The sequence below is a fragment of the Meriones unguiculatus genome, chromosome 11, assembly GCF_030254825.1.
Source record: "Meriones unguiculatus strain TT.TT164.6M chromosome 11, Bangor_MerUng_6.1, whole genome shotgun sequence".
NCBI classification, from domain to species: domain Eukaryota; kingdom Metazoa; phylum Chordata; class Mammalia; order Rodentia; family Muridae; genus Meriones; species Meriones unguiculatus.
In genome coordinates, this window is record NC_083359.1 from 1,862,130 (window position 1) to 1,874,914 (window position 12,785).

The 12,785-nt window shown below is 59.5% G+C and overlaps 1 protein-coding gene across 1 annotated transcript; it reads left to right on the forward strand.

Moving 5' to 3' along the window:
* The first annotated feature begins 4,983 nt into the window (after positions 1-4,983).
* On the forward strand, positions 4,984-11,653 carry LOC110541720 (polyunsaturated fatty acid (12S)/(13S)-lipoxygenase, epidermal-type). The gene is made up of 14 exons (XM_060363395.1): positions 4,984-5,129; positions 5,431-5,632; positions 5,810-5,891; positions 6,037-6,159; positions 6,240-6,343; positions 6,448-6,608; positions 6,919-7,062; positions 7,647-7,856; positions 8,963-9,049; positions 9,240-9,409; positions 9,603-9,725; positions 10,752-10,851; positions 10,961-11,128; positions 11,205-11,653. The coding sequence occupies exons 1-14, from the start codon at positions 4,995-4,997 to the stop codon at positions 11,382-11,384; spliced, it is 1,989 nt and encodes a 662-aa protein (XP_060219378.1). The 5' UTR covers positions 4,984-4,994; the 3' UTR covers positions 11,385-11,653.
* Positions 11,654-12,785: the final 1,132 nt, after the last annotated feature.

The following is a 12,785-nucleotide window of genomic DNA, read 5'->3' on the forward strand; positions in this document are numbered from 1 at the left end:
GGGAATGACCATGGACTCCGTTGTCCTGCCCCTCACCCCAAGTGCTGGAATTCCAGGCATGTGCTACCATAGGGAGCTCCTCTGCCTCCCTTTTCCGACTCTGTGAAGTTTGTCCTTCTCTCTCAAAGCCTGTGGTGTGAACACGGCAGGAGAAAGGGCGTCTTTACAGGGCCCAGCGCTGTTGCAGAGAGTGACTCCTCTGAAAGGTCCCCAAGCCACAGTCTATGAAGAGGAAAGCCTTGGCGAGAAGTTAGGACTCGGGCCATCTCATGGTTTTAGACAACGGGTGACCAAGGCCAGCCTCGGCACGTCTAGGTCAAAGGTCTCTCTTCAGGGGTCACGCTGAAGCCAGCCACACTGGAGCTCTGTCCCTTGGACCTCACGTCTAAGTTGGGTCTCCTAAGTACTGGGTGCTGAATTAGCAGGCATGCAGGCGTCTGCATGTGACCGAACACTCAGCTATAGGGGAACCAGGTCCTTCCCGGCTACCTCACAGACACACCAGCTCAGTGACATCCCCGGGCAGGGCACGGAATGACCTGGCCTCCAGTGTAGACCCCAAAGCCTGTGCCCTCAACCGCTGCTTCTTCAAGCCTTCCTCTGTCCTCCCATGTCTGTTTCCTCCTGTGGGGAGGTCCCGAAGTTGGAGGCCTGGCTCCTGTGCTAATATGTTCTGACCTCGTTTTGATTTGAAGTTTTTAATTGGCTAATGTTTTGAAATGGTGATGGGGAGCTGGGCAGCCCAAAGGTCCCCCCTCCCCCGAGGAGCTTCAGCTATGTTTGCAATTCCCACCTCCTGAGCTGAAACAACAGATGCAGGTGTCAGTGGCCTGGTGAGGAGCCCCACTGTGGGCCCACCTCGCAGTGCTGTGGTCTTGTCTGTGTTTGTTCCTATGGCTTGAAGGAAACCGGATCTGGGTACCGACAGATGCGTGTAGACCCGCGCCACAGAGAGCCAGCGACAGGCACGTCTGTGGACAGTGCCGTCTTCTCTGCAATGTTCGTCCGCCTCCGCTCACGCCTGTTTTATTGCTTTGACCTCGGGGCCTTCAGGGCAGGAAAGGGCAGCGGGGTCTCAGCCGAGAATCTCTGTCCACCCAAGGTCTGTAAACGCACTCCAGAAGACAAGACTTCTCTGCATTTGGCAACTGTGGGGACGGACCTCAATGGAGTCGCTGAGCGAGAGAGAGAGAGGGAGAGAGAGAGAGAGAGAGAGAGAGAGAGAGAGAGCTCCCCAATACTGACTGCTGCTCAGCTGCCCCTGTCGCCAGGACTCTCCGTTTGCCCAGTTCATTCACCACCGCATGATCTCAGTGCCCGTCTTTGTTAAAGGGGCCAAATAACTGATTCTAAGCAAAGAGAACGCATCCTGGTGGATCACACAATCCCCACTCTCCTCTGTCTGCCTTCCACCAGACAAACTCACATGTGCGTCTTCCGACACACCAGGACACAGCACTGACCTTGCTCTTTGGGATCACAGAGTCAGGGCTCACTGCTTGGTGGCTGGCGGGGTGGCTACGGCAGGGCAGCTCCAGTAGGCCGGCACCACCCCCACACCTCACCCCATCTCAGCTCTTCCACCCTGACTGACGGAGAGTGGGGGTTCACAGCCATCCCGGGCTGCAGACGGCTCAGAGGTTAAGAGCACTGGCTGCTCTTCCAGAGGACTCAGGTTCAATTCCCAGCACCACATGGCAGTTGTTCTCTGACACATACATACACACACACACACACACACACACACACACACACTGGGGTATGTACACCCCTCCCCAAATAAATAACAAATGTTAGAAATGATCCTGACATTAACAGCCTCACTCGGATGAAGGTAAAGGAGTGAGCAGGATGGTCAGGAACACTCGTGGAATTCCACACTTTCAAATGGGGGAGGGGGAGGGGTTCCTGCGTTCCTGAGAGGAGTTTCTGCTGGCACTGGGATGTCTCTGTGTAGCCCTGGCTGTCCTGGACTCACTTTGTAGACCAGGCTGGCCTCGAACTCACAGAGATCCACCTGCCAGTGCTGGGATCACAGGCGTGCGCCACGGTTTGTCTGGGGCTTAATTTGCTTTTCTGTTGCTGATGTAAAACCGATGCCCAGGGCGGCCTGGTGGGAGAAGCTCTGTCTTACACATGACAGCCTGTCATCTGGGGAGGCCGGGACAGCCTCGTGGACGGCGCTGGGACAGGGGATGACGAGGAGGCTGCTGTCTTTCTGGCCTGCTCCACCTTGGGCCCATCCTCCCGCTTTCTCACTCAGCCAGGGCCATCTCCCCAGGGGATGCCACTCACGGTGGGCTGGGCCCTGCCGAACCGTCACTAGCCGAGAGGCTGTCACACAGTCGTGTCTACAGGCACGTCGATGGAGGCCACTCCGCAAACGGTGCTGCCTCCTCCCGGGCCTGGCTGTGTGCAGGCCACAGGCCCAGCCAGCGCCCTCCCGACCTGCTTTCTACCCGGACACTCTTCCCCGGGAGAAACGGTCTGCTGGGTTTGCTCAGTGGTGTGCGGAGGGGCTCCAGCAGGTCATGGGGGATCAAGGAAGGTGAAGGAGTCTGGCTTACCCCCTAGAAGACTGGCAAAGGCAGAGGGGGGTGGAGAGACAGAGAGACAGAGAGACAGAGACAGACAGAGGCATAGAGAGACGGAGCGTGTGCACGAGGAGCGGACAGGGCCTTGCTCAAGCGCTATCAGCCTCATCTCTGGGGCAAGCAGTGCCTGGAGATAGCTCGCCCTGTTGAGGCAAACAACCGCAGGGGCCACCGCAACCCACTGCTCTCACGAGAGCTCCTGCACAGCTGTGAGCCCCCCCCCCAGACCCTCCGTGCCACTCACAACTGACAAATGCATGCTCACGTGCTGAGGTCAGACTGCTTTATTCTTCCAAACCTGCCAAAGAGCTTAGAGGACACCAAGATTTATTTTATTGTCATTACTGTGTGAGCGTGATGTGAGTGTGTGAACCTGATGTGAGTGTGAGTGTGATGTGTGTGTGAGCGTGAGCGTGATGTGTGTGTGAGCGTGATGTGTGTGAACCTGATGTGAGTGTGTGATGTGTGTGTGTGAGTGTGATGTGTGTGTGAGTGTGATGTGAGCGTGAGCGTGATGTGAGCGTGAGCATGATGTGTGTGTGTGTGTGTGTGTGTTGGCGTGACGTGTGTGTGAGCGTGTTTGGGCATGGACTGTTGTGCGGGTTTTTTGTGCATGGCATGGATTGTGTTCCGAGGGCAGAGGATAACTTGTGTCCCGTGAATCGTTTTCTTCATCTGCTGAATGAGCTTGGGTGGCCCAGCTGCGCGTGCGCGCTTTCTCCGAGAGCGGCTCTGGCCCGGTGTGCCCGTGGAGGTGGGAATTACACGGGCAGCGCCTTTGAGATCACGTGACCACGCAGTGTTTGAGTTGGTCCAAGGAGCCAGCGACAAGCCACTAAGCCGGGAGGGGGAGAGGCCCGGCTCTCGGGCTGGTCTGCGCCTGGCTGCCTCTTCCACGCTCCAGTCATGAGGACCCGGCCCTGGCTTTGTGTTTGCTCACTTTGGGAGCACACTTCCGGGCAATGACCGGAGCTTTGCTGGAAGGACACGGGGCAGATCTTCTGCAATCCTGTGGGTCTCCCGGGGCCTGGAACCCCAGGGGGTGGCGAGGGGGCGGGGCGGGGTCCAGGCTGGGGGTCGAGTCAGAGGGAGGATTTGATCGCGCCGCCTCCCAGAGGCCCGCCTCTGAGCATTGCTGCCCTGAGCTGAGGCAGGGGCATGCCGAGGGGCTGCCAGCATCAAACCCTCAGGCTAATTCACTCTCATCTCCTCCAGAAGAGGCTGACGGAGGGTATGAACTCTCGTAACTGTTATTAGAGTCACACAGAACTTACCTGACTGTGCAGCCAAGAATCATTTAAAAGCAGGGCATGGTGGCGCACACTGTGATCCCAGCACTCGGGAGGCAGAGGCAGGCGGATCTCTGTGTGTTCGAGGCCAGCCTGGGCTACAGAGTGGGTCAGGACAGCAAGGGCTACACAGGGAAACCCTGTCTCAGCTCTGCAGGGGAAGAGTGAGTGCAGGAGCTGGGCTCGCAGAGGCGGGGGGTTGGGGGAGGACTGGGACAGGAGCGGAAGTCTGATCCCAGAGAGCCGGTGAGAGGGGGCGCAGGCCTGATGTCAGGGGGCCATGAGAGGAAGAGGAGAGACTGCGCTGGGCCTGTCTCAGAAAACAAACAACAAAACGACAAACGGAAAGAGAAAAATGGGAAAGCAGATAAGCTGCAGGTACAGGACCCTTCCGGGAGGTGCCGGGAGCCGAACCGCGGTCCTCAGGAAGGGCAGGCAGCACTCTTCACCACTGAACCACCTCTCCAGCCCCATGAGAGCAGCTCTTGAGCAAAGCCCACGGTGGATCCAGGGACTTTTGCCCACGCTAGCACAGGGGGACCTGGGCAGACGCAGGGATGGGCCGGCAGTTCAGCGGGGGGCAGGCGTGCCCCGAGGAGGAGGAGGAGGAGGAAGATGGCGGAGGCCTGGGAAGGGGCCCCGGGGAGACTGAGTCCTGAAGGGAGAGAAGCCACACAGAGATCACCTTCCCAGTGCAAACGTCAGGGGGTGCAGGGAACCCCACCCCCTCTCCTGGCCCTCCCTGCACAGCGAACCCGGCCGAGTCCTCAACTGCGTCCTCGCCAAGAGGATATCGTGTGCCCATTTCCACGGAAGAGCACTCCACTTCCCCCCCACCCCCCCGCCGCCCGCTCTTCCACCAAAAACTTGGGTGGGCGTGACGCTTAGCCGAGGGCTGGGCAAGGGCGCCTGCCAGGCGGGCGGGCCGGGCTGCTGCTCTGGAAACTACTGGGGAAACGGCCAAGGTGGGAATCAGGGACCCGAGTGGGGGGACCCGAGTGGGCAGGGACCAAAGTGGGCGGGACCCGGGTGGGCGGGGACCTCGAGGGTACTAAGCCGGGCCTGGGGGCGGCTCCCGGGAGTCTCCCAGGCCTCGGGGGCAGCCGCGGAGATGGGCAGGTACAGGGTGGTGGTGGTGACCGGAGACTCGCTGTGGGCGGGCTCCAGCAACCTGGTGCAGCTGTGGCTGGGCGGCGAGCACGGGGAGGCGGACCTGGGCAAGCAGCTGCGGCCGCTGCGGGGCAGGGTGAGTGCGCGCGCACCGGGCCTGGGGGCGCAGGCGGGCCGGGGGGGCGCAGGCGGGCCGGGGGGGGCGCAGGCGGGCCGGGGGGGCGCAGGCGGGCCGGGGGCGCAGGCGGGCCGGGGGCTGCAGGCGGGCCGGGGGCGCAGGCGGGCCGGGGGGGCGCAGGCGGGGCGGGAGGGGGCGCAGGCGGGCCGGGGGGGGGGCGCAGGCGGGCCGGGGGGGCGCAGGCGGGCCGGGGGCTGCAGGCGGGCCGGGGGCGCAGGCGGGCCGGGGACCCCAGGCCGCTGAGGGCCCTCTCCTACAGAGGGTAGAGCTGGAGGTGGAGGTCCCCTTGCATCTCGGGCGCCTCCTCGTGGTAAAGCTGCGCAAGCACAGAGGCCTGTTGGATTCCGACTGGTTCTGCAAGTGGGTCACGGTGCAGGGCCCCGGGACCCAGGGCGAGGCCTACTTCCCCTGCTACAGCTGGCTGCAGGGCAGCGAGACCGTCTGCCTGCCCGAGGGCACCGGTGAGCGCCGCCGGGCACCGAGGGCGTCGGGCAGGCGGGGAGGAGGAGCGAGGGCAGAAGCGGAGGGGAGAAGGAGGAGCGGAGGGCGGGGGATGGCGCGACCCCCGCGGGGCGGGGTCCTGGGAGGACCACGTCTGCCCCTCGCAGCCCCGACGGCTCTGCGTCCTCCCCTCGCAGCCCTGACGGTGAGCCACGACGCTCAGAGCCTGTTTAAGAGGTTCCGGGAGCAGGAGCTGGAGGAGCGGAGGAGGCTGTACCGGTGAGTCCGGGGCTCTGCTCGCCCCGAGCCCCGCCACGCCTCACCCCGGCTCTGCACGCCTCACCCCGGCTCTGCACGCCTCACCCCGGCTCTGCACGCCTCACCCCGGCTCTGCAAGCCTCACCCCGGCTCTGCTCCCCCCAAGGTGGGGCTCCTGGAAGGAGGGGCTGATCCTGCCCATTGCGGGGAGCACGCGGAATGACCTCCCCAGGAACCAGAGGTTCATGGAAGACAAGGATTTCGATTTCTCCCTCTCTCTGGCCAGAGTGTGAGTTCTTGGCTGGGTTCTGGCCCTCTCTGTCGATCACCGTGGTCATCTTGACCACCTTGCGCACTGTTCCTGCGCAGGCTGAAGGACTTCGCCATTAAGGGGAGCCTAGATTTTGTAAGTCGCGTACAAAGCCTGGAGGACTACCAAAAGATCTTCCCACACGGGAGCACCGCGCTGGCCGGTCAGTTCCCGCAACTCCGGCTCCGGCGTTCAGCCCGGGGTGGGAGCCGAGGGGAGCTGAGCGCCCCCAGAGCTGCCGCTCACGCTGCTGCCCGACGCCCTCAGGGTGGGTCCGGGACTCTTGGAAGGACGACGCGCTCTTCGGGTACCAGTTCCTCAACGGGGCCAACCCCATGCTCCTGAGGCGGTCCAAGGGCCTTCCTGCGCGGCTGCTCCTGCCTCCGGGGACCGAAGCCCTGAGGAGCGAGCTGGAGAAGGCGCTGGAGGTGCCCAGACGCCTCTGTGGGGGAGGGGAGGGGAGGAGGGGGAGGGAGGGAGGGAGGGAGGAGGAGGAGGAGGAGGAAGCATGGCCTTGAAATTAGCGGAATTGTTTGGAGGAGGGAGTGAAGGAGCAGGCTGTGCAACAGTCGGCGAAAGCCTGTGGGGTGTGTGAGGACACAGGCCGGGAACGTGGCGCAGGGAAGAAGGCAGAGACCGTACAACCAGCACTTTTAGCTCAGGAGAGCAGTAAGGTTGTTGGGGACAGAGGGGGGACCCACTCTTTGTCTGCCATGCCCCCCCCCTGCCATGCCACAGGCTGGGTCTCTGTTTGAAGCCGATTTCTCGCTGCTGGACGGCGTCAAGCCCAACATCATCATTTTTAAGCAGCAGTATGTGACGGCCCCTTTGGTCCTGCTGCAGCTGCAGCCCGACGGGAGGCTGTTGCCCATGGCCATCCAGGTGCGCAGCCACGTCCCTTCACACCGTTGGCCACTTCACACCGCTGGCCACGTCACACCGACAGCCACGTCCCCTCACACCAACAGCCTCCTCACACTGACAGCCACATCACACCGACAGCCATGTCACACTGACAGCCATGTTCCCTCACACCTCACACCGACAGCCACATCACACCGACAGCCACGTCCCCTTGCACCCACAGCCACATCACACTGACAGCCACGTCACACTGACAGCCACATCACACCGACAGCCACGTCCCCTTGCACCCACAGCCACATCACACTGACAGCCACGTCACACCGACAGCCATGTCACACCGACAGCCACGTCCCCTTGCACCCACAGCCACATCACACTGACAGCCACGTCACACTGACAGCCACATCACACCGACAGCCACGTCCCCTTGCACCCACAGCCACATCACACCGACAGCCACGTCCCCTTGCACCCACAGCCACGTCACACTGACAGCCATGTTCCCTCACACCTCACACCGACAGCCACATCTCCTCACACTGACTCCCTTTGGAGTTTAGCCTCCTGGGGCCTCAGCTCCTCGCTCTCTCCTGCTCCAGCTCCAGCCCCCTCGACATGGATGCTCCCCACCTCTGCTCTTCTTGCCCTCGGACCCTCCCATGGCCTGGCTGCTGGCCAAGATCTGGGTCCGAAGCTCTGATTTCCAGCTGCACCAGTTACAGTCACACCTGCTAAGGGGACATCTCATGGCTGAGGTCATCTCCGTGGCCACGATGAGGAGCCTGCCCAGCCTGCATCCCATATACAAGGTGTGGCCGGGTGTGGTCACACGACCTCAGGGGCTGCTGGTTAGCAGGTGGGGCAGCCATCTTAGCTTCTTTGTGGACAAATACACACACACACACACACACACACACACACACGCGCGCGCGCTATGGAAACCCAGAGGCACGCTCTTGCTAAGAGCTGAGGAAAGAGTAAGACTCAGTTTCCGACTGAGGAGGCTGTCGATGGGCTGAGAAGTGTGGGGCAAGGTGGAAGGGTGAGCTGTGGCGCCAGGAGGGTGGGCGGAGTTTCCTGTCAGGTGTCCCTGAACTATGAGAAGGTGATGGCACCCTGAGGAGGAGGAGGAAGGTGGGAGAGGACCGGAAAAGAAGTGGCAGAATTTGCAGAGGAGAAGCCAGAGCTGTGCTTTGATCTGAGAACATCAGGAGAGGGAGGGGCTGAAGGCAGCAGGAGCCGGAAGGACCCGAAGTCAGTGTACAGGAGGACGTCACCTAGGATTCGGCCTGGTGCCGGGGCAGCCCTCGGAGCCTGAGCTATTTCTAGCTAGCTTCACTCTGTAAAGAGAGAGGAGGAGGCAGGGTGCAGGAAGAGCAATAGAAGGGGGAGAGTGTGAGTCGGGGCACCAGGAGAGAAAGAACTGGGAGGAGAGAGGTTGGTTTTCGTCTGGGAAGTTGGGGCTGGCAGAGGAGGCCACTCCATCTCTGTGGATGATTGGTTACTCTGTTGACAAACGCTGCCTGGGGAAGCCCAGCTGCTGGAGTCTGGTTGTGGGCTGACGGGAACTTGTGAGTTGAGGGGTACAGACTCCCCGGGAAGCTAGCCAGGAAGGAGAAATGAGAGAGTAGGATCCTCCCAGGAAGGGAAAGGAGAGAGGGAGGGAGGCAGAGACAGAGGCTAGGAGTCCTGGCCAAGGGATTCACTCATATCCCAGGATCCCGCTGGGCGCTATGGCGTGACATCAGTGGTTACACAGGATTATACAAATAAGTGGTGGAGCCCTGAACCTTGCCCCAGAGGGCTTTGAGAAGATAGTTCTGTCTGTCCTCTCCACGGGTCCTTCATCCCCCTGCCCTATGGACCCTGCCATTTCTTTATTCGACTGAACCTCATTTCTTTCCCTTACAACCAGCTCCTTGTCCCGCACTTTCGCTACACTATGGAGATCAACACCCTGGCCAGAAACAATCTTGTCTCTGAATGGGGGATTTTTGATCTGGTATGGAGAGGGCTGGGTGAAGAGGGAGGCGCGCTCCGTATTGGAAGTCTCTCAAGGCTCCCCCCAATCTTCCCCACACCCCGCTTTACACGGGAAGGCTGTCCTTCGTTTGCCTCATTCTGGAGTGACCTGCTGGCCCTGGCTTCCCTCTCTCTGTCATCTGGCTTGGTTAGCCCTGCTCTGTCCTCAGGTGGTGAGTACAGGGAGCGGAGGCCATGTGGACATCCTCCAGAGAGCCACATCCTGCCTGACCTACCGCTCCTTCTGCCCTCCGGATGACTTGGCCGACCGAGGGCTCTCGGATGTGAAGTCTTCTCTGTATGCCCAGGATGCCCTCAGGCTATGGGGCATCATCAGCCGGTGAGGGTGACAGGGAGAGGGGGGTGGAGAGAGAGGGAGAGAGGGAGAGAGAGAGAGAGAGACAGAGGAAGCAAGAGAGGGGGAGGAGAAAGGGAGAGTGAGAGAGAGAGAGGGAGAGAGAGCGGTGGGGGACAGCAGGCCCTAAAGGCCCCAGCGGGGTCTGAGGCTGAGTGGCCTCTTCTCTGGGGACCAGGTATGTGGAGAGGATGGTTGAGCTTTTCTACAAGAGTGACACGGATGTGAAGGACGATCCAGAGCTGCAGGCCTGGTGCAGAGAGGTCACTGAGGTCGGGCTGCTTGGGGCACAGGACCGGGGGTAAGGCACAGGTCCTTAGGCTTATCTTGCACGACCCCGCCTCCGTCAGCAGCCCTCAGCTGCTGGAAGGGACACCTCCCCGCTGCCTCCGGAAGCCCTGCTGCTCACCCTTGGTCTCCGCAGTTCCCCGGCCTCCTTGTTCTCTTGCAGAATTCTCTCTCCTCGTGTACACGGGGCCCTCCCTGGAGCCAGAACTGTTGTCTCTCTTGGATGTCTCCTCTCCCTTATCCCTACCTTTCCAGTAGCTTCAAAGCTGCATCAGCTTTATTTATTTATTGTTGTTATTAGAACTTTCTATTTTGGGGGATTATGTCCTTCCTTCTTTTTCCTCCCTCTAAACCCTCACAAATACCCCTCCCTGTTCTCTTTCAAATCCACTGACTGTTGTTACATACATGTATGAGTACATACACACACACATACACGGATTGTTAGAATACAAACACTCCCTTCTCGGTCTGTAGAGTGTTAAATGTTTCTGCCTTTCAGGGCTGCCCGTCCATTCTTGGGTGGCCAGTCAGTGTTCTTCCCGGGGCACACCGTGTCTCCGGCTCCCGGCGTTCCAGTCAGTGTTCTTCCCGGGGCACACCGTGTCTCCAGCTCCCGGCGTTCCTTGGCTGCTTTGTGTAGGGCTGAGGCATCCCGGCCTTTCCGCTTCCAGGATGGCGTGTCTGTTGTCCACTTGCGTTTAGGTGATCGTGGCGGTGACACTGCGGGTGTGGTTTCGGACTTCCCTAGAAGTCCCGGCTCCCCCAGAAGGACCCCTGAGCGTTGGGTTTGGGGGCTGTTTTTACAGATCACCCACTGGGCCTGGGCTCCGCAGCGCTGCATTTTGACTGGCTGTGCCTTTCTGCAGACGTTGGTTTCGGTACAGGCTGTGTGTGGACTGTAGGCTCTAGGGGCTGTGACCGGATCCAGGCCCTCACGTATCTCCAGATATTTCTGCTTGCATGAGCTCTGCCTGCGTGAGCATGCATGTGAGCATGCATGTATGCAGGTCGGGTCTGACCTCCTTCCTCTGCCCAGGTTTCCCGTGTCCTTGGAGACCCGGGCTCAGCTGGGCCGCTTTGTCGCCATGTGCGTCTTCACCTGCACCGGCCAGCATTCCTCTACCCACCTGGGTCAGGTACCCAGTGTAGCCGGTCCCCGTGTGTGGCCGGTCCCCGGGGGCCCTGGGACGGAGGAGGCGGGGAGAAGTGCCGAACGCCCCAGTTCCTGAGCACTTCTGCCTGCAGCTGGACTGGTACTCCTGGATTCCCAACGGCCCCTGCACCATGCGCAAGCCCCCACCCACCTCCAAGGACGTGACGGAGAAGGACATCATAGACGCACTGCCTTCCCTCCAGCAGGCTCGGATGCAGATGACCTTCATCAAGTTCCTGGGCAGGCGCCAGCCCGTCATGGTGAGACGCAGATGCCCGGGCGTGGGGAGGGCAGCATGCCCAGGGCCTGACCGCTTTGTCCCTCCCTCCACCACAGGTGGCCCTAGGGCAGCACGAGGAGGAGTATTTCTCAGGGCTCAAGCCCCGGGCCGTGCTGGAGCAATTCCGGGAGGAGCTGGCTGCCATGGACGAGGAGATCGAGGTCCGGAATGCCGACCTGGACCTGCCCTATGAGTACCTCCGACCCAGCATGGTGGAAAACAGCGTGACCATCTGAGAGGAGGAGGCCGCTGTCTCTGTGTCTTCATAGTCGTGTCCTCCTCCCCCATCCTCTGGGAGCAGGCAGCTCCCCGCCACAATTCTGGAGCGCACACAGCGACCACCCATATGTATCTCATAATCTGGAACCTTCCGTAGCTGCCTAACTCTGTCAACCTCGCTGCCAGCTTCTTTAGCCCTGAATCCCGACACCCACCTCTCTTCCCCAAAGGATGTGGTTTGTACATTAAAAACAAATCTGATTAAACAATAAAGTTGCTTATGTAAAGTGAGGGAAGGTGAGAGAAAAAGACCTTTTTTTTTCCTTGCCTTTTTATTCAGATAAGGGGAGCAAATAAGGATGTTATTTTCTAGAACAAAAATTCCTTCCTCGGGGTTTCTTTAAACATCCACAAGCTAAACAATGCTGGTCATGGCTGAGGGTGCCCAGTTAAGCCGAGAATCGTGGCTTTTAACAGCGGGTTTTAATTTCGGGTTCCCGGCAGGCGGGAAGAGAGACCACTAGTCGTTGTTTGTGGCTGACGTGAGCCTGTATCGAACCCCCCAATAACTTCACCAAAAATAACTGTTCAGAACTAATGAGAGTGTAGCCAGGCTGCATTGCACAGGTCGCAAATCAGTAGAACCAAATTTAAGTGTCAGTTATGTGAAATGAAGCAAACAAGCAATTCCCAGAAAATAGTACCTAAAAATAAACTTCTCTGAAATATCTGTCCAGGTGAAGGTGTGCAACCCTGAGCATACAACATGTTGAAGATTAGACGTGACAAAATGGAAAGACAGTCCATGTTCATGGATGGAAAAACCTACCGTCGCTAGAGACGTCCATGCTGCAGAGAGCAGTTTGCAGATTAAAGCAGACTTTATCAGAGTATCAGTGACACTAGTCCCAGAATTAGAAAAACTACCATAAACTCTCAAACAACTCTGAAACTCTCTTATGGCGCCTCAAAAACAAACCTGGACAAAACAACCCTGGACAGCCCAAACAGATGACAGTTAAAGGAAGCGGGGGCCGTTACACTGACTTCAGGGTCACAGCAGCGCAGCGACGGCAAAAAGGACAGGGGCGTCGGGCTGCGGGCGGAAAGAAGTCCACGCCACAGCTGGCTGCTCTCAGGGAAGTGCCAGGTTAGGGGGAGCGTTCTGATAAACGAACCTTGAAAGCGGGACACCCACCTGCAGAACTCGCTCTAACCAGCTAGAGAGATTTAAGGCCTTTCCCACGCTGTACAACGTGTGTAGCATGTATGTGTGTATGCATGCATGTATGTGTGTATGTATGCATGTATGAAAACGGGACATGGAGGCGGGGGAGATGGTTTAGCTGGTAAAGCACCTTGCCACACAGGCATGAGGACCTGAGTTTGGTCTCCGGAACCTTGCAAAAAGCCAGGTG